Source organism: Eublepharis macularius, chromosome 8 (assembly GCF_028583425.1).
Source record: "Eublepharis macularius isolate TG4126 chromosome 8, MPM_Emac_v1.0, whole genome shotgun sequence".
In the NCBI taxonomy this organism is placed as follows: Eukaryota; Metazoa; Chordata; class Lepidosauria; order Squamata; family Eublepharidae; genus Eublepharis; species Eublepharis macularius.
The window spans coordinates 112524541-112550184 of NC_072797.1; the positions used below are offsets into that span (position 1 = coordinate 112524541).

At 43.1% G+C, this 25644-nt stretch overlaps 1 protein-coding gene across 1 annotated transcript in view; it reads left to right on the forward strand.

Annotated features, from left to right (window-relative positions):
- The window catches only part of ADAMTSL1 (ADAMTS like 1), a 361881-nt gene that overhangs the window by 48329 nt on the left and 287908 nt on the right, over positions 1-25644 (forward strand). Inside the window, exon 3 of the mRNA XM_054986918.1 lies at positions 24255-24300. Coding sequence (XP_054842893.1) covers positions 24255-24300 — 46 coding nt within the window. The remainder of the gene's footprint in view (positions 1-24254; positions 24301-25644) is intronic.

A 25644-nucleotide genomic window follows, 5' to 3' on the forward strand; every position in this document is an offset into this window, starting at 1 on the left:
TTAGAGTTGTCTTTAACGAAGATTTTTTGCTCTCTTCCATATTGAGCCAACTTATTTTGATTTATGAAATGAAAAGTGAACTTTTGCCTGTTCATAGATTGAGGAAAGAGTATTATGTGCTCAGATTCTGTTAGCCAGTAACAATATATTCTAAATAGTAAAAATTTGACCTTGAATTAGCACTGCAGTAAATGGGCAACTCCTCCCCATTTCTTGTGGTCTGCATACAATTACAAAAGTAAAAGGGTGTTAAAAATTATGATTTTGTGGGGCAAGTGTGTGTGTGTGTGTGTGTGTGTGTGTGTGTGTGTGTGTGTGTGTGTGTGTGTGTGTGTGTGTGTGTGTGTGTGTGTGTGTGTGTGCTGGGCAAGTGTTTTAAAACTGAAAAGGAAAGAAACCCACCCAAACTTTGGGGATTTTGAATGAAACCTAAATGTATGACAGTTTTAAATCTGACAAGAAGATGAACTATCTGTATTTTATCCCTATGTTTTCTGGCTTTGTGCAGTTGATCATGTTACAGAGATGTGTCATATTGCAGAGTTCTATGTGCTGTGCATAATTCTATAACAAATAAAGAATGATGCTAGATTTTGGTTTTGTTTGTTTGATAAATTAAGAACTGGCACTCCAGCCGAACACTATAGAACAGACCAACCCACAAACCAAAGCTAAATATTTCTCTACCAGTGTGGAATTTTCATGATATATTATGCCTTTTCATTTTCTGTGTGATGGCTTCCAGAGCATTAAGTAAAAGGAGAATGTGTGTCCGCTTTGAAGCTATTCAAAGAATACTTGCCCTGCTTCTAAACATTTTTGTTGAGCTTAGCAATCGTATAAATGCAATTAATTTATTTTCTAAGAGGCAGATGCCAGCTGTCCTGATTAGTCCCATTGCTTGAGCTGTTCAGGTCTGGTATAGAGCTGTGTGGCTTTTCTGCCACGTAAGTGCAAATTCTGGCTTTTGGAAACATACCTAAATGATCCCAGCACTGCTACATGATCTGATTGATCACTGTGCAGTGGGATGCAAACTCAGAGTTCCAATTTGCCAAGTGAGGCTTCAAATTCTCCCAGTCCAGTTCTACTTATGTTGGAAATCCATAGGAGGCATCGAAGCTTGCATGAGATCAGCCCTTCTGCATTTTCTGGCAGAATTATGACAGTTCTAAAGAAGGGAACTGGCAGGAAAAGGGTTAAGTTGGACCTGTGCAACCTAGTTCAGTCATATACGGAATGGCTTGTTTGTAAAAGTTTGAAGGTGTGCTCAGGGACTTATCCCATAGGCCTGTGTCCTAATGAAATGGACTAGCTGACTATTGTCAGATCTCAGAACCTAAGCATGGTCACCCTTGGTTAGTTATTGGTTGGGAGACCTCCTGGGAAGACCAGGGTTGCAGAAGTAGGCAATGGCAAACCATAGTCTCTTGCTTTGAAAACCCCAGCAGGGTCATGAGTCAGCTATGACTTGTTGGCACATTCCATTACTGTCACTGCCTTTATTATGAAGACAAAGTTAAAAAAAACAGCCATAAGTACAGCTGGCTATTAGATTAATGGTACCGCTCCGAGTAGGGTTGCCAGCTCCAAGTTGGGAACTTTCTGGAGATCTGGGGGGTGAAACCTGGAGAAACCTGGAGAAAGTGGGGTTTGGGGAGAGAAAGGACCTTGGCATGGCATAATTCCGTAGAGTCCACCCCCCAAAGTAGCCATTTTCTCCTGGTGAACTTATCTCTGTGGCCTGGAGACCAGTTGTAATTCCGGGAGATCTCCAGCCACTACCTGAGGCTGACAACCCTAGTTCCGAGTCTTCCAGTATTTGATATCATGTTCATTATTCAGTATTTGTAATTATTTTGATACCAGGATGATGCATTTTATTGTTAAATCTGCAGCATGCTATCAGTTTGGTTTTAAATTGATATTACATGTTCCTATATAGTATTTTAAACCTTGGAAAATTTATTTAGGATTTGGGCATGTATGTATTTTATTTGTTTATTAATTACTGTGTTGATTTGAGTTATTTGCTACGGCTTCTGAGCAAATGCAATAACATTTTTGAATTGAATTAAAAGGGACCAAAGGGAACTTCCACAACCAGGAGTAAACCTAAAGACCAGTGCTGGGAAGCAACGTTAGTACCCTACCCAGTTTGTAGGTCCTTCAGTGCATTTGGTAGGCTGCTGTGTGGAATGGGGTGTTGGTTGAACCACTGATCTAGCAGGGCTTTTCTTATCTAAAGAATGCAAAGTAGGACCATTGTGAGCCAACAGTGGGTGGGATCCAGGCTCAACTGGTGATTTCCACTGATTCCTCCTTCTCACCTTTAACCTGCCCCTCCTGGTCATGTTGTTTCTCAGGGTCTGTATCCCCTGGGAGCAGCACTTTGTGATCAGTGGACTGAGGTGTGAGGGGGAAGACAGGTGAAGATTTAGTCTGGATCCAACCCATAGACTGTTGCATCTAGAGTTATGGGACCAGGAGATCTCCCTGACTGTAAATTTTTTATTTGAACAATAAACAGTAAGCATAAAAGATAAGAAAAAACACAACAATCTAAAAAAAAACACTAACAGTACATATAAACATGAAAAAACAAACAGGACATGCAACTAATAATAGGAAAAAGAGAAAGAAAAGAAAAAAACAAAACTACAAGTTGAGTTCTGATTTTCTCCACGACAAATATATATTTGTTTCAAAGTCTTACTTATTCAGTGTTAAACATAACAGCCCTCTTTTTTCTGTTGTTCATGATTCTTAATCCATAAATCCAGATATCATCAAATCATTGTTATCTATTCCATGTAAAAAGTCTATAAACAGTTTCCATTCAGCCAAAAATATAGATAATGTCTTTTCTCTAATCAGTGAATTTTGCCATTGACGCAAACTGCAAAACTTTTATCCACCATTCCTCCATTGTAGGCAATATCGGAGTTTTCCATTTTTGTGCATACAGTACTCTTGCTACCATGATCATATATAAAAATAAAATTCCCAAACTTCTTTCCAACTGACTGTCCTGAATGTCTCTGGCTTCAACTGGATTTTGATCTTTAAAATCTTCTGAACCAATGGGACCTGGATATCTCCCTGATTTATACCTGATCTCCAGACTGCAGAAATCAGTTCTGGAAAAAATGGCTGCTTTGGAAGGTAGACGTTATGGTATTACACCATGCTGAAATCCCTCACCTCTTCAAGCTTCTCCATCTCCAGGCTGTACCCCAAATCTCTGGGAGTTTTGCAACCTGGAGATGATAACCCTAGTTTCATTAGGAATAGGCTTGCCAGCCTCCTTTTCAGGATGGAGGATTCCCCGCCTTCACCTGCCGCCCTCCTGGACAGCTCACCTGGCTGGTGGCGGGAAAGGCACCAGGGGGAGAAGCATGCACACCTTCCCACGCTCCCCTATCGCTCCGGAAAATGACACTATTTTCTGGCGTGACAGGGGAGGTGCAGATTGTGGTGCAGCCCAATTCAAAAAGTCTCCAAACTGGCTATTTTTAATGAATTGAGCCTCAACACAGCCTACAGCTGAAAAATGCCAAAAAATAACAGCATTTCCCCACTGCCCCCAGCCCCCTGCACCCTGCTTTAGCCTCCAGGGAACTTGGCAGCTGTAATTAGGAATTATTTACTGCTTCACAACTTTTCTCTTATTTTGGAACAACAGTTCTGTTCTCGCTTTACCCACTGGCATGTAAGAACCCTTTCTCCTGAAATCACTCAAATGTATCTCTCTGCCTGTTCTCAGAGACATTGCTTTGCTGCCAGGGAAGTAGTTAGCTGGTGGACTGGCTCTCTATACAACCTATGGGTTTGAGATGTGGCAGGTTCCCCAGATGCAGAGACTGAGAAATTCACTACAATGGAATGAGTTTCCAGAAGTTCCTGCTGGGGGAGCAGATGATGCCAAAAGGGGGAAAAAACCACAAGGAGAAACCTCAAACTGGTGCTCAGAAACAAAAATGTATTGTGACATGTCATTTTTCCATCCCATTTTGCAATGCTTTCAAAATGCTTTTTCATCATTGCTTGCGAAACAAAATCTATCAATGCTTCTTTGCTCCAAAGATGGCATTGGGTGTATAATTTGTTACAGTAAATTTATATTTTTAGCATCACTTTGAGATGGGAAGGCCTTACCGGAAACACATGAGGTATCCTTCCTTACTTGTGTTCTGAACCCTGAGATAACAGTGCCACATACTGTACCTGTTGGAGAAAAAAATGGTTTCTGAGTATGCAGAAGGCTCCTCTTCATCCTCTTCTGAAAGTTTTCAGGGAAAATAGAGATATAGTTACAGAAAGGTTCAAGTTGAAGTTAGTGTGGCCTACATAACCATGAGACTCGGCTAACTGGTTTTCATCTTTTTGACATTATTTATTGTATAAAATGCACTCTAGTGAAATTAGTGGAATGACTCCTTGTATCCAGGGCTCATTTTGAGGTGGAACGTGCAGGAACGCAGTTCTGTTAGTTCCCCAAAGAGGTCACATGTCAAGTGGCCCTGCTCTCCTGACTCTCGGCCATTTTAGGCCCATTTTGGCCTGGTTTGGGGCCGAAACAGCCCGGATTGGGCCTCTTATGGGTGGTGGATCACTCTCTTGCTCAGCAGCGGCCCAATCCTGACCATTTTGGGCCCTTTTCTGGCCATTTTCAGCCCCTTTTGCCATATTGGGCCCAATTTTGGCCCTGAAAGGCCAGGATTGGGTCCAAAACAGCCAAGATAGGTGATGTCAGGGGGTGTGGCACATGCAAATCAGTTATACTAATGACATATTTCTGGTGATGTCAAGGGGTGTGGCATATGCTATTGAGTTATGCTAATGAGTTCCTCCAGTTCTTTTTCTACGAAATGACCCTTGCTTGTATCACATTATCCCTGCTGGACTGGGTAGCTGCCAGCCCTCTGTAGTGAGTGACAGGGGCCGAATGCATACTTTGTTAATGGTAGTTCCTTGTATCACTTTAGCAGTTTCTTGGTGGTTGTAATTTCTGACTTCATCTCTGCTGTGCTGCACAGAGATGCAGCTATTGCTGTAGGTAGCTGGAGCCTTGGTGGTGCAGCTACCAGCCCAACATGGATCATGTGATCTGAGAATTACTCAAAAACAGTAGCTGTTTGAATTGTGCTTTTACTTCTTGTCAGACTTCACCGTCAAGTTCAAATTATTTTACTTCTGATCTGGGTGAAAAAATTAAAATAGATGCTTTCAAAAATGTGTAAGAAAGAAAGGTGTGGGGCTGGAGGAATTCCCAGGACTCTTAGGTGATAACGTCAACTGAAAGGCTAAACATTTGTTGAGAGATTCTCTCCATGATGGTTGTCACTCTTTCTGGCAAAACAACAAAGCATGGAGTTCTCATATATTAAAAAAAGAAGGAAGGCTTATCTGGTAAATCATTGAAGCTCAGTTTATAGGTCATCATCAGTTAGCATCACCTTTTCCTCTAGGAAATCCTGTTCAAACTGCTGATCAGGGTGGAGACCTAATTGCCAGAAGGGGGATGAAATACATATGGCAAGAGAGAAAATTAACCTCAGCCATGTCCCTAGTTTCTGCACAGGACCAGTTATGTCTTTTGCCAGGTTAATTTTTAGTTTTGTTCCCCCCCCCCCCTCTTTTCCTTTCCAGATCTAACTTTGTGGAACCATGATCAGGCCCTGCCCTAATTAACATAACATTCTTGTCTTATTTCTCTTTGCTTAAGGGGGCCATGCTCTTACCGTACAGGCACACGTAGCTCTTGTTATATTACAAATACCCTTTATTGGAGGATTTGGGAGTTGCTGAGGGGTCTCTACAAGTCAAATATTGTAAAATAAAATGTTTCAGAACAAGTTGATCTTCATGAGTAGACACAATTTACGCAATAGAAGGTTGTCCTAATAATATGAAAAAATCCATGATCTGCAGTAGGATGTGAGTATTGGTTCTCACTGATGTCAGTCCCTGCATTGTTCCTTTGTATTTGTTTACTTTGTACATAACATTTTTCAGTTCAGCTGGCTACTCACACGAACAGATGCATTGTGCTTTTGCCATAACTGCTGTTCCACAGCTTCCATTTTACAGTTGTTCATATGTAAAACATGATTTAAGGCATTTCACTTGAACTGAAAATATAAATGAATACACCTGGTTGTACAGAAGAATTGCAAGATCTCCCACTATTAGGGTTGCCAGCCTCCAAGTCATGGCTGGAGATCTCCCAGAATTACAACTGGTATCCAGGCCACAGAGATCAGTTCACCTGGGCCGATTCCAGATGGCCCCCTGCCTCGCGAAACGTCGCGCGTCGTCGTGCAGAAAACATGAAATATCGCGTTTTCCCCGCGCGAGTTTTGCGCAACGTCGCGCAAAACTCGCGCGAGAAAACACGATATTTCGCGTTTTCTGCGCGACGACGCGCGACGTTTCGCGAGGCAGGGGGCCATCTGGAATCGGCCCTGGAGAAAATGGCTACTTTTGGGGGTGGCCTGTATGGAATTATGCCATGCCAAGGTACTTTCCCTCCCCAAACTCCTTTCTCCAGGTTTCTTCAGGTTTCACCCCCCAGATCTCCAGGAATTTCCCAACTTAGAGCTGGCAACCCTACCCACTATGGTGGAAGACCTCCCACTAGCAACTTACTCTCCCTGCTGCTGCTTGGAGCAACAGCTGGAGGGAAAAAAATTAAAAAAACACTGTTGGGCTGATGGCATGATGCTGCTTCTGGGGAAAATCTGGTAGTGATATCAAACCTGTCTAGGAATCACCAGAAACTCTATGGTAAAACTGAGGTTCCTCAAGAGGCATGATATCACGTCCAGTTTTTTTCCCTGAAGTGACATCATGCCATTGCTAATCCCTACTGTATAGGTACAACTTCTAGAAAACACAATACATTTGTGTGTGTGCATGTGTGTGCGAGTGTGTGAGCGTGCGCATGAGGGCGCATATGCACATGTGAGGGCAAGGACGAGGAGAGACAGAGAATATGAGTCTTATCTCGAAATGTTTTTATTTTGATCCATTTCTTAATTCTTGGGTCACTGTATTTTTTTGCTTTAAAAATAAAATGTAAAATGTTATCTGTTTGAATGCCATGGATTTCATGCTGTTCTGCCTAATAATAAGAAGTTACTAAGAGGGTTGGGCAGGCAATATTGGATCATTGACCCTTCCTGGTGTGACCTATGGAGTCCTTGAGTGGTTTTCACCACAACTTTGAGCCAAGGTTTTCTGTTTCACTTGGCCTCCTCGCTGACTGTTTGCACACTCCCTTTTGTCATCATCTTTTCCTGTCAAGTTATATTTTCTTTTCAAAATTTGGCTGAGGATGCTGGAGTTGGCCAGTTTCACTTGCTCCGTATTTTTTAGTGTTCAGTTCAGAATCCCTTTGCCTCGAACAACAGATGTTGCTGCAAATAGAAAAACTGAAATCATTCTCTGTAATCTAATTTGCTTTCTTGTTTGTTTGTTTTTCCTTTCTGGACCGCCACAGAATTGAAGCTTATCAATCTATTTCAAACCAGTAAGGCAACTCACTGGCTGAATCCACACGCCCGTGGAGCATCCCGGCGTTGCGATTCATGCTAGAAAGATGCTACACTTCCGGGTGTTTAGCGAACATTTAGCGCAACGCCGGGACACTCCGCGGGTGTGTGGATTCAGCCACTGTCATGTTTCAGGTGTGAGCAATATAGAGATAACACTTTCTAAACAGTCCTTGGAAGACCAGGAATTATTCGTTTACAAGAGATCTTTATTTGGTGCATTTTTTGGAACACTCCCCTTTTTTATATCCCTTTCCTCAAGCATGTGGAAAATATAGTTAAACTCATACTACCTAAAAATAGCTGTCATTACACAATATGCATTCCTCAAACTATGTGCTTGCCGTTTGTTGACCTTTGAATGAAATGGGTTTAAGTGCCCTATATGTACAGTAATTATGCACTTAATGTGCATTTTCCAGATTGTGTTTAGTTTTGACTTTCATGAGAAAATTGGCCTTTAAATCTGCAATACGTTTGTCTGTGCGGAGAAATCCCTGCTTTCAATGTATATCTTTAATTTATATGGATTAAGCCTGCTTTGGCATGCAAACATAATAGCAGCCCCATCTGGTATCATTCTTGAAAAGATGAATTTTGGAGTGACACTGGATTCTGTTTGCCTGTGGATTTCCCGTGCAGATCCAATAGTCACTTCCCCCCATTAATTTCCACTTGCAAGAACAGCTGGCTATCCTTTGAATATTCTGTATTTGTGAAATAACAGATTCAGTATTATAGGTTGATCTCTTTCCACATTACAGCCTTTATCCCTTTGGAATGAGGACATTTATTCTTATGAACCGCAAATGTGAAGTCAGTTGATAACGTGGTGTTGGTAACTCTAATTGCAGCAGGCCTAACTCATCATACTTCTTTTTCCCTTGTCCAGTGGGCAAGAGTCCTATCACAAGCATTACTCTCGTATGTTCAAGAACACTATATGTATGTTAGCACTGCTTGGGATTCATTCTGGTAGAACAGTAGTAGTCTCCAAATAAAATTGAATGTTGTCAGCAAAGTAGATCGAAACCAGCATACGTGTGGAGAGAGCAAATCCACCTCTAACATACACAGCATGGTATTTTGCAGAATAGTTCTTTACTGGCAGCATGATTGTGACAAAGGCATCTTCTATAAATTCTGTGTTGGCAATGTCTCTCTTTGGTGCAAGTTGAGTGTTACTCGCTCTTGAGTAACAAGCCATACTTTTCTCTGAACTTCTAAAAAGCTGTAATGGCTTGATGCTGGGAGGGGGTACCTGGAAGTAACTATTTTAAGGCACATTTATCCTGCTATTCCATAATTCAACCAGGACACTGACAACACAGCTATGTGGATGTGCACCTCAGAAAAGCCTTGTCACTCATTTATTCTAAGTATTCTCCAAGGGCAGACAATATCAAATGCTCTGTTGCAGAAAAGTGGACACATCGACTTATGCTCTCAAAAGATAATGGTTTGACAAGAATAATGCTGCATCTGCAAAACCAGTAGAGTCAGCGGAGCATCCATTTCAAACTCCCAGTGTAAATTTTTTAGAAGAATATGTCAATATTGGAAAAGGTAATGGATACCTATTACTGAATCTGAGCGTGGATATTCTTAAATGTTAAAATAGTTGATCTAGTTTTTCATACAGTTCTGAATTATACTTGGAACTTTATTTTTTAAATCAACAAGAGTTCAGAAGACAGTTCATATAAAACCCTAATTTACTGTTTAACCGTTAAACCCCCCATTATAAGCCCTATAAATCTCTTAAAAACAACAGAGTAGTTGGAGAAACAGAAAGCCTAAGCTTATGGGACAATATGTACAAAGAATCCTATATAGAGTTACTCCTATCTGAGCCCTTTAAAATCAGTGGGCTTAGATTGGAGTAATTCTCCATACTTTAGTACAAGATTGTACTGTTCAATGGAACGCTCCCCCCGCCCCGGATTTGGGTCCTTATTCAAGCAGCATCAGAGAGAGAGTGAAACTGAGTGGTAAAAAAGCTGCTCTTGAGCGGAGATTGATATTTCTTTTATCACTGAGAGCCAAGCTACAAGAGATGAATTACACGAGGAGGAGCACGTGGAGGGAGTCGCAAATTGCAATGTTAGCCAGGAAGCTAAGTTTTAAAGGAGATCGGCTCTGTCAATTTCCCCTCTCTATGGAGCCAGGGAGACCACTGCTCAGAAGGTTGTTTATTTTCCGTACACCTCTTAGAAGGGGAGGTAAAACAGACAGCCTTCCAGAGGCAAAGAGGAAATTAACAAACCCTCTGAGCAGTGATTTCCTGGCTCTGTAGAGAGGGGAAATTGACAAAGCCTTCCAATCTCTTTTAAAACTCAGCTTCCCGGCTAACATTGCGACTCCCTCCACGTGCTCCTCCTCACGTAATTCATCTCTTGTAGCTTAGCTCTTAGAAACTTTCATCATTAGGAATGATTTGTCCCTTATTTTCCATGTGTAAATTAGATGTGCTGACCTACCTTATGGAATTTTTGCAAGGGAAATGTTATACAGAGCACTAGGAATGAAAAATTCTATGTAGTGATGACAGTATTAGTAAGAATTGATAAAATGAATTATGTATGGAAAGGCTTACCATATGCCACTTAAGGTGGGCAGTATTCCAGTAATTTTTTTGTTGCCCACCGTCACTCCAAGCAATGGTGCATGAAAAATAAAGGGAAAGGCTACAAATAAAAGGGGGAAAGGTACAGTCCAGAAGTCACAATTAGTAGCTCTAGGAATTAACACAAGTCCACAGCTCCATGCTAAAATTTTGTGGCTTTACCATTGAGTTTCTGGCAATTTCTAAAGCTGCACATTGTTACTTCCAACTACAACCAGCAATGTTGGTGATGGCACATGTGCCTCCCCACCTTCCTACCCCCCCCAACATTCCTGCCAACCCTATATGTGAAAAATGCATTAGCTAAAGCATAATGTTCCAATAGTTGCTTTGAATCCCAACTCCATGAAATCACAAAATTTAGTCTGCAGATTATTTGCTGATTATTTCTTCAGATATAGCTGGTAATTTTGTTGCTGTTGTTGTTTGGTTTTCATAGTTTACTACTTCTAAACATTCTTATTCACGAGCAATTGCTTCAGTATTTTTCAAATGCCTTTTTTCATGTAAACAGCTACTGTTGTCATGTGAATATTAGGGGACAGAAGAAGGGGATCATTGCAAAGGATTTCTGGAGTTTTTTTGATGCAGATATGCACTTTGGAGGAGTTTCTAACAATTAGTTTTGCTTGTTCCTTTTTTTCTCTTGAGAATGATGGCAAAAGATAGCTAGCTGAATAGAATTTACTTGATTTCTGTGTTTTGTTTACAATTAAATACATGCAGTTATGGATTGGAGGGGTGTGTGTGTGTGTGTGTGTGTGTAGCAGGGCTCAGTGGGGGGTGAAGATCCCCTGCTCCCTGCCTCTGTGCCATGCTGCCACTCACCTGGCTGACAGGGAAAAAGACCCCAGGGAACAGGCCTGAGAGACAAAAACCTTCCTGCCCAGTGTACAGTGGACCCGCTTCTGCCAGCTACAACAGCATCATTTCCTTCAATGATGTCATCATGCCTGGCTGCGGGCATGCTCTTGTGCTTCACAGGGACCCAATACTAGAGATTGGCATGATCGGCATTATGATAGAAAAATACCCACGATAATGGCGTTCGTGCAATCGGGACCCGGGGGATCGGTGCCGTCCACGGCGACCTATCCAGCGTTCGGGGGGGCTTCATTGGGGCTTGATTTGGGCCATCGGGATCTGATCAGGGATGCAGACAATCAGGCGTCAGTAATCTATTCCCGGGGCAACGGAGCCAGGGGGATGCTTGAGCTGTGTTTGCCCTCCTTCTGTCGCCCTGGAAACCCGAATAGAAGCCCAGCTTTCCTTGATTAGCAGGGCTTCCTTCCAACCACGGAGCAGCAACGCACTCACCAGTTGGGAGAAGAGACCCAGGGGAGGGAGGGGGAAGGGTGTGTTCTGTAGCCATGGGCACTCCAAACGTTTTTTGCTTTTTTAAAAAATGGGGCTTTGTAGGAGGAATGGGTGTTTTTCTGTCTGTCACTCTCTGTTTTTAACCTGCTTTTAAAACACTGTATTTTGTGATTCGGTTTCGTTTTCTTGGCCATGTCGGACGCTCCTCTCCGCAGGTCCGGGAGGAAGCGCCTGAGCACCCTGACCGGGCAGCTGATCTGCGAAGATTAGCCCCCAGGACTCCCAGTGAGGGAGGCAGGGTCCGGGACGCTGCGGGAAGAGCCCCCCGAAAATCAATGCGGGGGGTAAATTGCCCGTTTGTCCCTATGGAGGCCGGCAGATGTGCGCGGCACCTCGAGTGCTGCCGGGCCATGGAAAACGGCAAAGAGCAGAACTAGGCGGAAGCCTGTAAGTAAGCGAATCCATTCTGTTATTACAAGCGCACGTGAAGGAGTGGTGGGATCTGAAGCTAAGAAGGCTAGTTCTTCCCCCTCGCTGAGTCTCAGAATTTGGCTGGCGTCCCCCCCCCTAAAATGGCAGCGAAAAAACAGAGTCCTGCTCTGGGCAAGTCAATTTCGGCTGCCCTGCAGGGGAAAGGAGAGTCGCTCAAAGAATTGGTGCGGAGGTCGGTTATCGAAGCCATAAAACCCTTTGTTGACAAGCTGAACGAAACAGATCAAAGGGTGGGCTTAATTGAGAGCGAAGTGAAAACCATTAAGGAAGTAGCGGGGGGGGCAGAGAAGTCTGCTCGGGAAAGTGCGTCACTCGTGAAGGCTACGAATAAAGAGTTAAAGCTGGTGGAGAACCAGCTGATCGGGCTACAAGTGGAACGAACACAGACAATTTTGCGCCTCCAGAACGTGAAAGAGGAGGAAAATGAGGATTTATGGGGTCTGGTCTTGGAACTATTGGCGACACCCGCGAAGGCAACTAAAGAAGAGGTTAAAAGCGCCATTTTGGAGGTCCGCCGGGCTTCTTCAAAATATGCAACGAAGCATCAGCTGCCTCGCGAGATCATCATCGATTTTTCATCTAAAAGGATCCGAGACACTATCCTATACAACTCATACAACGTGGATCTGGACTTTTTGGGTAACAAAGTCAAGATACTGAAAAACGTCCCATTTTTAGTTCGGAAAAGACGATTTAAGTATAAAAAGCTCGCAGCTCTTCTGAGGGAACGTGGAATAAAGTATAAATGGCTATTTCCGGAAGGTATCTGGTTCAGTTACAAAGATCAAGCTTACAAGATATTATTAGAAGATCAACTAAGGGATTTTGAGGATAAAAATCCGGAATTTCAGCGAGACACCAAGCAAGAAGAAAACGAGAAGTCTGGGGGGGGGGAGGAAACGAGCACTGCGGCTGCAGTTGCTCAGAGAGAATTGCGTCCGGGACCCAGGAGGGGGAGGAAAACTTAATTTGAATTTGAATTGTAATTTGCATTTTGTAAGGTCAACCACTCCATCAATATTATACAAAGCTTTAGTTTTTTTAATAATGGCAGTATGAAGGGAAAGCATTCTGTGTAGTGTAGATGTTATATGTTGTTGTTGGGGTTTTTTTTTCTTTCCTTCCCTTGTTTCCCTTCCTTTCCTTTGTATTGTTAGTTAATGTAGTTAATAAAAAGAATAAAAAATCTTTAAAAAAAAACACTGTATTTTGTGGGGGAACCTCATTCACGGCTCTGTGTGTGTGTTTAAAACATGCTTTTGGAAGACTGGCTGCTTGATTTTAAAATCGGGTGGGGAGGAATGGAGGATTCTGTCCCTGCTTTTTTTTTAAAGCTGGCTGAAACATGTTGACGGGGTGTCTCTCTCTATTTGGAGAGGCAGGGATGGGTTAAAAACTTCCCCCCCTCTGCTCTAAGTGTGTGTGTGTGTGTGTGAACATCCCCTCCCTGAGGGGAGGCGGCTCGTTGCTGGGTTAAAAAATTTCCCCTCCCTCTGCTCTGTGTGTGAATGTCCCCTCCCTGAGGGGAGGCAGCTCATCGTTGCCTCCCCATGCCTGCCATGCCCGGTGGTCGCTGCCACCACCCACCTTCCCACATAGCTGGGAACAGCGGGGCGCCCCTCCGCTTTGGCCTCCCCGATCCGATCCATGGATCGGAAATGGGAGATGATCGGTGTGGATCGGTGATTTGGGGTCGTCACCGGCGCTGATCCCCGATCAGCTTGATCGGTAATTTTTTTGGGATCATGCCCACCTCTACCTGCTGCCTGCTGGGTGTGATGGCGTCACTTTCAGAAGTGATGTCATCATGCCCATCGGGAGCATGAGCACACGAAAACAGCTTCCAGGTAAGTGCTATTTTTGCCCCACCCCTGCTGGGAGGGTAAGGGGACCTGGCAACCCAAGTGTGTAGTGATCTACTAACATTTTTTAAATCCCCTGAAAAGAGTCACACTGACAAACTTTAGAGAATAAACATTCAATAATGAGCTAAATCCTTCTGGCCAATTTCTTTTTCTTTTTGTATTCAATGTATGTGTTGATCTTTAACTTTGCCCCAAGTTTAAATTTCAGCTGACAGCAGTATAAATACTGTTATTGGATATGAATTTTTGGTGCAAAATCCATTGCCCTGCAAACAAAATTAATATATAAAACAACAACATATCATGACTCTTGTAAACATTTTATTTCATACTGGTTATGTGGTATGGCCTTTCTAGGCAAACAAATGCATTCTTAGTCTGAAGTTCAGCCATCTTCCCAGAAGGAAATACTTTTTGCAGTTGCTTCTAACCTGACGATTGTTTTATGAGACTCATTGTAGGCTTATAAATGTTCTAACATTATTTTTATTGGCTGACTTTTTAATAGTTTGTTAATTTTTAATGATTTTATGCTTTTTATGATTGTATCTTGTTTTATTTTGTAGGCTGCCTGGAACAGGTTCTTTGGAAAGGGGACGCATACATGTTCTAAATAAAGAGAAAATGTAGTTATTTCCCGAGCTAGTGAATTTGTTACAGTATAGAATACTGGAGTGAATGTAGCTGTGTAACAGTGTCATCCTAAGCAGAGTTAAATCCTTCTATGTCTACTGAAGTCAGTAGTCTTAGAAGGGTGCAACTCTGGTAAGGATGACACTATTTGTGTCATGAGGACTAGTGCGTGAGCTGTCACTAAAAATGAGCCTGATTTAGGAGCAAGGAGGAGTTGTAGGCTGCTGGCAGGAACAGGTAGGGAAGTTTGGGCAGTTGCAATAAGTACTTTGGACTACAGAGCCAAGAAAGCTGGGAAGCACATGGCAGTGAAGGTCTATGTGAGAGAGTTTCCAATCCTGATGTCAACTGGAGAGCCAGCATGGCATAATGGATAGAATGTTGGACTAGGCCATGGGGTAACTGGGATAGAATATCTTCTCTGCCATGGAAGCTTGGCGGGAAACCTTGGACCTGTCACCTAACTTACCTCACAGGACTTCTGTTGTGAGGGTAAAGTAGAAGAGGAAAGAATTAAGTGATAAGCTGCTTTGAGTTGTCACTGGAGATAAGAGAGTGATATAAATGTTTTCTTTAAAGCTATTTTTCCTATTTTTGCTGGTCTTCATTTTTTAAGATGGAATGAGAGGCGGCAGCAGCATCCCTCCTCCACAGACCCCACCACCCGTCCATGTTCATTTTTTATTAACATTAAGAGTAAGTGCAGTGCAGCTTTATTGACTTTTATGACAGCTCTAGAATTACATTGATGTAGCATGTATTCATCCCAAGGACATTTATTTGAAGGCCAAACCTACCTGGCCTTTCACACAAAGGCCAGCATTTATTTCACTTCAGCAATGATAAATTATTTGCATCAGAAATGCTGACTCCCGAAAACCTGAGATTTGGGGGAATGTTATTTATGCTAAAAGTATTAATTCCTAATAGTTTTCGGTCTCCTGCTTTACTACTTCTCGTCTTGCTCTCGTTTCGTGTCATTATCCCATACTCTATCCCATATGTGTGCCTTTGGCAGCCGAAGAGGTATGATTTGTGTTTTGATTTTCCTAGCCAGTTTGCTGACTGCAGTGACTGCTGTTGGCATTTTGCCTGCTGGTTGTTTATTTTGTTACTGCTACAGAAAAAATATTCGTAAGGTGTGTGGGTTTCTTTAAGTTGCCAGGGAAGTTCGCCTATCTACTCCAGGCCTGCTGTTCTCAACTTAAATATTAAGTAAAGATGAACTGAAAGAGTCCTTTTTAGTTTCATTTTCACTCTAGCTGAACAGGCACATTTTCAGCTTCACCTTTGAATCTTTGGCATTTTACATCCACTCCCTGCACATAGGGCTGCCAGGTCCCCAGGTTGGGGGTGGGGGAATCCCCTGCTCCCAGCCTCTGCCCCTGCTGCCACTCACCTGACCAGCAGAGGGGTGGAAGATTAGAGTTCCCAGGTGCCTGCTGGTGGCGGGCAAATTCTCGGAGATTGCCCGCCACCAGCAGACACCTCAGGAACGTGCGCTGTGCATGCAACTCCCAACTGGTGTGGTGATGTCACTTCTAGAAGTGATGTCGCACTGGTTGTGGGAGCATTCCCGCACTTGTTTGGGGCCAATTTGGGCCCCAAACATCTGAATCAGCCCCTTGGAAAGTGCAGGAGCGCTCATGCGGCCGGCCCAATGACGTCACTACCGGAAGTGACATCATTGCGTCAGCCCCGGTGTCCTCGGGAGCAGTCAAGGTAAGTGCCAGCTCTCCCTACCTCCCAGTGGGAGGTGAGAGGGACCTGGCAACCCTATGGAAGGCCCAGGGAATGGGCCAGGGTGGCAAAAAAACCTCCCTGGCCAGCGCACAAATTAACCTCTGTGAAGCATGGGAGCATTGTGCCTGCTGGCAGGCACAATGACATCACTTCTTGAAGTGATGTCATCATGCCCTCTGGGAATGCCCAGTAAGTGACAGGTTCCCCCCCGTTCCTGTCAGGAGGATAAGGGGACTTGGCAACCTTACCTGGACATGATAATGAAGTATGCAAAAGCATCCAAAGTACGTTGTCGGTTCTGTTTTGAGAAATTCCTGGAGATTTGGGGAAGAGAGGGAGCTCAGCTGGGATTTTTCTGCCATCACAGAAAAGAAGTCCAAGAACTTTTCTTTAGCTACCATAGGACTTACGTTACTCCTAGAGGCAGTGGAATGCCATTGAGCTGAAGCTGCCATTTCTTCATGGGAACTGATCTCTGTACCTTGAAGAACAATTGTCATTCCAGGAGAACTCCAGGCCCTATCTTGAGGGAGGCGACCCTAACTCAAAGGCGTTTAAAGGCTTACAGTGTTGAACTAGCCTAAAGAGCACCACTGAGGGAAGTTCCTGAGCCTTGAAAGCTGTGCAGCCTCTGAGCTTGTTTGACCAGGCTCAGGAAAATGTCCCCATTCAACAGAGATGAAGCTTGGGCAGAAACATTCATTTATATACAACTTGTTGGCCTTTTCTCAAGCCCATGGAATAGGCAGGCTTGCCAGGGACCTAGGGTTGCCAGGTACCTATACCCTCCTGGTGGGAGGGGGGACACGGCACCTCGTAGTGCTCATGTGGTCATTCTTCATGTGTGCACCCTGGCATTTGCGCGATGATGTCACTCCATGAAGTGACATAATCATGCCAGCTGCGGGAGTGTTGCCGTGCTCTGCACATGGCCGTTTTGGACCGATTCGGGCCCCAAACGAAGCACGGGAATGCTCCCATGGCCAGCACAATGACATCACTTCCGGAAGTGATGTTGGCGCACCTCCTGGGAGTGTGCACACCATGCGTGCTCCAGAGGTGCCTGCTGGTGGCAAGTGACCTCCGGGTGCCTTACCACCTCCTGCCAATTACTGGTGGATTGGCAGGCTTGGGGGGAAATCCCCAGGAGTTTGCCCACCACTGGCAGGCACCTTGGATCCCTACAGGGATGCTGGGGGTAAAAGTGGGGGTGCTAGTGGGTGTGAGGATAGCGGGGTACTTACATCCTATGGGCACATAAAAATGATGTCATTTTTCATCACAGTGGAGGAACCATGGGGCACACTGAAGCCCAGTTTAGTAAAAATCACCTCCAAATAGGAAATTTCTACTGAACTGAGCTTCAGTATGATCCACAGCTCCTCTGTCACACTGGAAAATGACACATGCACACGTGAGAGCATGTGCACGTATGGGAGCATGTGCATGTGCTTCTTCCCTCGGTGCTTCCTCCTCAGCAGCTGGGTGAGTAGGGCTGGGAGGCAGGAGGATGGGGGGGCATAGTGACAGGTAATGCCCTGCCAACAGTCATGTTATCTGTGTGAAGACCTTATAAAGGGGTGGTGCCTGCATGTAAATTTAGGCTATATAATCTCATTTTTAGTTCTTTCTGAATTCTTTCTTAATAATTTAATTTAATAATAATAATTTAATTTAATTCTTTAATTTGTCATTCAGTTAAGCCTCTGGCAAGGATTGGCGGTCCTTGTGTGGTAGCTGAGAATGTTTAGTTGCTCAAGGAACTAAATCCGTTTGCAGTCTGGCTTCTATGAGGGAAGGGGAAACTCATTTTGTCTGGGATTGAAACCTCATGCATGTACAAACAGAAGGCTGGCAAGAAGTCCTGACATATAGGGAAGTGACAAGATATGAGGCTAGAGTCAAGAATTTTTTTTAAAAATCTGCAAAATGGGCCATCCCAGAGAACAGGGTAAATATTTCTGCAACCTTGGGGAATCCTCAAGCTTTCAGAACACCTGAAAACTAACAAAAAGGGTGTGGGGGTGGATAATGCCTTTGGAATTCCCTGCCCTTTAAAACACACCTGGTACCTACTATATGATGTTTTAGGTACTAGACTAAAATCTTTTTTACTCAGACGTTTAACTAAATGGTTATATCTTTTTAGATCCTTTATGTTCTACCTTTGGTTTGAGGTCTTTTTAATGAATATTTTAGGATGCTCAATGTAATGTTTTGCCTGTAATGTATTTAATTTGGATTTTATTTCTGCTTGCTAATATGGATTTTTTTTAAAAAAAATGTTACAGTGACAGGCCTCTGAGGAAAGAAGCAGGGGGATGTCTGATTGCACTGCAGCTGTACCCTAAGGGGTGAGAGTGAACTGCCCTCTTCAGTATGGTCTTCGAGCTGTGGGAGGGATTCTTCTCTCTAGCGGAGAATCGCATTGTATGGCCATTCTTTCTCACTGCACTTCCCATGGAAACTTGCAGGAAACCAACACGTATTCTTCACATGTCGGGCATCTCATGTAGTTCCTCTCAAAGGGCACACATTTTTTGCTTACTTATTATCTTATAACTTCAAAGACCAGATAAGGTTATTCATATTTGAAATATCTTCTTAAAATATATCAAAAATTTTAGTTAATTCTTGCTACCTCTAACAAGAGGCTCTAATGGCTTTAATCTACAAGGCCATATAACTGTATTACTCCTCTGTTTTGTTCCTTTCTCCAAGGTTGTTCTAATGAGGCCTTTAGATTCCCTTTGTGGCATGTCTCGTTATGGAGCTGAGCTAGCACTGTTTCTGTAAAGGCATCTGCTAAGACTTTGTTGATCAAATCCAGCAACTGTTCTCCTATGGTTCTAGCCATATGTGTGACAAAAGGTTTATCAGGTTATGAAAAACAAACACCAAATCATTACATTAATGAATAATTTTGTTTTTATATATCAATAATTTGTGTTGTTCTTATGATTTTATAGTATTGATTTTACTTGGGCAAGTATTGCAAATATTAACGATCGAACTTGAACGAAGTGGCATATACATTTTGTAAGTAAATAACAATCAAAAACTAAGATGTGCAAGCGATGAGAGGAAAAAACATTTTGGGTAGCATTTGGCAGGGCGGGGGAGAGTATAATAAGAATGAAGGATGAGGGAGGATGTTTAGGAGACAGGGTGGCTAAAGGAAATTGTTCTCAGTTTAGAGTCTAAATCCTGAGAATGGGAATTTTGCCCATTGTAGCTTCTGCTGTCACTGCAGTTTTGTGACCTGATGATCCTGCGGGGGCTGGCAGGTTAAAAAACAGTGTGCAGCAGTGAGACAGGCTATTTCTTTCCACAGAGGGAACCCACACAATCTCCTATAATTTTGAGGAACTAGATTTATTTTAGATCAAGATGGGTAGCCATGTTTGTCTATAGCAATGGAAAAGAGCAAGAGTCCAGTAGCACATATAAGACTAACAAAATTTGTGAGATATTGTGAGTCACCGCTCACTTCTTCAGCTAGAATGTGAGGGTGGAAAGGCATTGCTGATATGTGATGGTATAAATCACTTTAGAGAATGAGCAGGTGTATGAACTTGAGATGGTATGGCTGATATTGTTAGGTCCACTGATAGTTTATTTTATATGGGGATCTTTTCTTCAGTTGCCGTATGTCTTATGGTAGGTAGTGTAAAGGCTTTGGGTTTGCTGTGAGGTAATTTTTGTATTGCAGCTGAAGAGTACAGCAGGTACTGAAGCAGCGGGTTCAGTAAAACAACAAAGAAGGGAAAAGATCAACCAAGTCCAGACTGAAGCAACCCCAGACCCAATCTCCTAGGGCCTCCTACCTGGGGCAAAGACTACTTTTCTCACCAGCCAGTTCAGAACAAGCCAACTCCATCTACTTCAAGGACAGGCTGGGTCCTTTCCTCTCCACCTGATCGAGTATCACTGACAATTTTTAGGCCTTTTCTATCGTCCAACAGGGATATAGAATTCACTTCAGGAAGCATCCTCTCAACATTCCCTCCTGTTGCTTTTGTGGACTGCCACCTGAACTTGAACAGGCCCTAATTGACTTATTGTCAAAAGGAGCTTTTGGAACGGTTCCATGATCAGAACCATCACTATGTTTCTATTCCAAGTACTTCCTGGTACCCAAGAAGGATGGACGCATGAGGCCTATCCTTGACTTACAAGTGTTGAACAAATTCATTAAAGTTGAAAAGTTTAGAATGTTAATGTTGTCTAGAGTGATACAATTGTTGGAGCCATACTCTTGGTTTGTAGTTCTAGACCTCAAGGACATGTACTTCCATGTGTCTATCCATCCCTCACACAGGAAGTATTTACATTTTAAATGCAAGAGCACTTGGTATCAGTACACAGCCCTTTGGGCTGTCTTCAGCTCCACAGGTCTTTACAACATGTATGACTGCGGTAGTCACATTCCTCGGGGATGCATGGTATACCCTTACTTGGAAAATTGGCTCCTGGTAGCTCATTCTGAAGCTCAATTGCAGGCTCATATCAACATAAGCACTCAAAACAATTTTCAGTTAGGACTGCTTATAAATGGGAAAAAGTCTAACCTCACAGAGTTCAGAGTACATACTTCATAGGTGCAAGATTAGACTCCCTAGCGGGCAGGGCCTTCCTTCCGGATATCAGGATAGGAGCTTTGAGTTCCTTGACCTGTTTGTTCATGGCAGTATGATTCCAACCCATCTCTTTGATACAGACGTCACTGGGGCTTATGGCCTCTACTACAACAGTGGTCCCTTTTGCACACTTACATATAAGGCCTCTCCAAAACTGGTTCATTAGAAAATAAAACTGTTTCCTACAGGATGTCAAGTTCTCCATTCCAAGAACCATCCTAAGACATAAAAGGCAAACGGTGTTGCCACTGACTCACTTTTTATCCTCATGCAGGCGCACTCCGCGGGGATAAGAATTGAGTCGGCGGCAACATGGTTTGCCTTCCTGCTGCCTTGGGGCTTCTGGAGGCCCAGGAAGGCCTGGTGCAGTACCAGGCAGGGCCACATCACTACACCGGCCTTCTCTGTTGCTGTGGTGGCCTCCTTGAGGCCTCCAGAGGGTTGCACCTCCCTGGCTGTGAAGGCAGCAGTGAGGCCTGGCACACCAGCGTAGCCCTCTCAAGGCCCTGCAGCTGCCGCTGCTGCAGCAGCCCTGAGCAGGCCAGGTGGAACAACTGGCCCTGGAGTGCTCCTGCACTCCACAGCGGGCCAATTTTGGCCTGTTTGAGGCCAAATTGGGCCTGTTTGGGACCAAAATCAACCCACTGTGGATCACAGGAGCACTCCAGGGCTTGTCGCACCACCCCGGTAGTGTTCCTGTGTTCTGCAGCAGGCCAATTTTGGCCCCAAACAGGCCTAAATCGGCCCACTGTGGAGCGCAGGAGCCATTTGTAGAGCCTGGCTTTTTTAAAAAACAGGCTTGGTCACTAGTAGTTAGATATCTACTCTAGTGGACAAAGAAAGACCACCTGACTAGAGGTACTCCTTTTGGTATCTCATTAGTGAAAGTAAGCATCACCACTGATGCATCTCCACGTAGCTGGGGAGCTCATTATAATACCACTTCTGTGCAAGGAAAATAAGACCCTTCTGAGCATAAATTACACATTAATGTGTAATAGTTGAGAGCCTTTCGTTTCACCCTTGTCTCATTTGTGTTGGGAAAAAGGGTTAAAATAGCTTAAAATCAGAGGTGCAATGGATCTTGAATCAATAGAGAGTCAGAGCGTCAGTTTGCTTTTTAAAAATCATTTGCTTCTAAAGGGAAAAGGTGCACAGGATTGCTACAAAATAACAAAGCCTAAGGCTACATCTTGGTGACCACGAGTACCGACAGATAGATAGGAATAGAGATTCTTCCCCTGTCTTCTTGACCCTGAAAGAAAATCACCTGACCTATTGACCAATAACAGTTTATAAACACTCTTCAGTTTCCCAGGCTTCTAGGCTATTGGCTCTGTGCCAGGTCCTCGTCCAGGTCAATCTAAACTATAGCATGGTAGGTAAACACATTAACCCCATAATGACTGAATGTCAGACCTTGCCACAAACATATATTCCAACAATTTGCAGGTCTACTATGCAACCAGAGGGTGCAGATCCACATGCACAACACCACTGCACACATAAATATGGAGGGAGATAATTGTGAACAGTGGGGTTAAAACACCGTGAAGTGCAAGAAACATAGTTTGTGATATTTCTGTGCAGAACTTAGAAGTACAAGATAAGCACACTTATCATTCATTACAGTGTCTATTTTAGTCCTGATTAAAATTATTATAACGTTAAATTCTAATTGATTATTTATTTATTCAACATTTATTTATGCTGTAATAAATCATTTAGGCGGCGTAATACTCTTTTTTTGTTTCTAAAGAAGGACAGGAATTTTAACACCCATTAAAAAGTATTCTGCCATGGAGGGTTTTTTAAAATATTTATTTAGTTAGATATTTATGTCTTCATTTTCTCACCACTGGGGACCCAGATGACTTTACAACAAAATTGTCTCCTCCTCCATTTTAGCATTACAATAACTCTGTGAGGTACGTTAGTCTGAAACTGCGTGACTGGCCTGAGGTCACCCAACAGGCAGAGTGGGGATTCAAACTTGGGTTTCCCTCAGATCCTAGTCCCAAACTCTAACCACTAAGCAACAAGCAACACTTGCTATGAAATAATAAATCCTATATATTTAAATAATTAAGGTAAAGGTAGTCCCCTGTGCAAGCACCGAGTCATTACTGACCCATGGGGGGATGTCGCACCACGACGTTTTCTTGGCAGACTTTTTACGGGGTGGTTTGCCATTGCCTTCCCCAGTCATCTACACTTTACCCCCAGGAAACTGGGTACTCATTTTACCGACCTCAGAAGGATGGAAGGCTGAGTCAACCTTGAGCTGGCTACCTGAACCCAGCTTCCGCCGGGATCGAACGCAGGTCCTGAGCAGAGCTTGGGCTGCAGTACTGCGGCTTACCACTCTGCGCCATGGGGCTTATTTAAATAATTACTATTGTATATTCAAAGTTAAAGCAATTAGAAGTAAAAGGAAATTATATCATAGGAAACTGTAGCTTGTTTTTCATGAACCCTTGTGCTAGTCAGGAACTAACTGGGACATGGAACAGAAAAATTATACTGCTTGGGGTCAATTGTACACAAACATGAAATGTCAGAATGTACAATGTCTGATCTGCTCAGGTAGTGCAGTAATGAAGGTAGCACCCGTAACTTACAATTTCTATAATTTTTGGAGTATAAATGAAATTGTAAGTGCCTTAACCATCTTCTTAAACTGAAGGGGTTGTTTAAATTTTAGAATTGCTTTATTTTCAGAAAGGTTTTTGACAGTATTTATTTTCAAAAATTGTTTTTCTTGTCTTTCCATAGAAGTGCTACAGTGGAACAGCACTCCTGTTCAGAATAAAAACTAACTTTAGAATACTCTTTAAAACTAACAATTTCTTTGCCAAAAATGTTTTTTCGACAGAAAATGGGTTAATTTTCACTACTTTAAAAATATTGGTGCAAACAACAGTGTGAGTTTCTAGTTTTGTATCGTTCCTATTCAGTAACTGGGAATCAAATGAACATCTTTAGTAATCACAAAACACAATTTATTACCTTTGAGCAAGGATGTTTTCTCTTTTGACTATAGCCTGAGACCTTAAATTTCTAAGCACTGTCAATTTCAGAGTATCCACATGTTGCAATGCTCATTATGGATTGTGTTGCCATGCTCATTTTGGATGTATGCCATGCTCATTATGGATTCCAGCACAAACGTTCAGCCAGGAAGTAAAATACATCACATGGAAAAGGGCACTGAACGGTGCCCAACAGTCAGAATTGACCAACTTACAGAATTGGCAAAATGCAGATAGTGATCTTAGTTCATTGTAAGAGCTACTTAACAATCTCTCTTGAGTGAGTAGTGAAGTCTGTGAATTAGTGTGGTGACATGCTGTAATATGTGCTTTTGTTTGTTTGGATGTAGGAGCTGTGAGGGGCGAAATATCAGATACAGGACATGCAGCAATGTGGTGAGTGAAGCCTATTTCTGATCTGGTGCTATTGTGGTAGGACATCAGTCCACGTGTTGGGAAACAATTGGGATCTTGACAGAGGGGAGCTCTGCATAAAGGAGAGACAGAAAAATGCAGGCATTGGGCAGAAAGAAGATCTAATATGTGATTATCACATGATTATTGCAATATAAATCTTTTCATCAGAAATGCTGTTTTCAGTGATGCAGGGACGATTTACAAACTGAGGACCTCTCAGCTACTTTTGAGGTCCCTAACCATATTAATTTTTTTTTAAAAAAGTCTTATACCATCAGAACTGATATGTTTGTATTAATATTTATGAACATTTTAAACTCTTTAATGTGACAAAATCTGTCTCAGTTAACAAGAGAAATGTCTTTTACAAACACATCTCCTATTTGCTTAAATTTGCAGCTCTGTGCTGGGAGTGTGCGTCATGTTTTTGTCCTATATGGATGTGCATAAAAACATGTTGTAAAATATAACAAATGCCAAAAAACGGACAGATGTCTAAATCTGAGGCACCCTTTGAGCTTGAAGCTCCGGCCAAATGGCCCTCCTGCCCCCCCCCCCTCCGACTGGCCGTACACATAGGGCCAAGCTACAAGTGACGAATGACACTTGAACGGCAAGTGAACAGGGGGGAATACATGTGAGTCTGTTCACTTGCCGTTCAAGTGTCATTCGTCACTTGTAGCTTGGCCCATAGTCTTTCAGGAGGATCTCTTTCCTTCCGAACAATGGGCACTTTATCCTATTCAGTAGGGAAAAGCCCTAAAGCTTTTCCTTTAAGAGCTTTTCCCTATTCAATATTGAATAGGGAAAAGCCCTAAAGCTAAATGTACAGCTTTGTGCTTTCAATTATTCTAAATATTGGTTGCAATCCTGTGCACAGTTAAGTTGCTTAGATCCCATTGACATTTGAGTGATGTAACCAGTAGACAGGGCTACAGTGGAGTCTTGCTTGGGGCATTGAAATCTTTCTTTAGTCTAGCCATGTGCAGTCCCCATGGACAGCAACTGGGGTAATATTCTGTAAATAAGGCTGCCTGCTGGTTTGCAAGATGTCTTCCAACTGTGGGGCACTTACACTACACTGGAACATTGATGAGAGCAATGAAGTTAATTTGTTTGAGAGGTGTACTGTAGGCTGTGCAAAATAGGACATGCGAGAAATGAGAGACCCAGTCAGAGTCAGTGGGGATTAGACATGGGCATGAACCAGAAAAAAACCGAACCATGGGGTTCATGGTTCGTGGGGTTTCCGTGAACCACGAACTGGCACGGAACTGGCCCAGTTACGAACCAGTTTGTCGTTCGTGGGGTTTAAATGCCCCT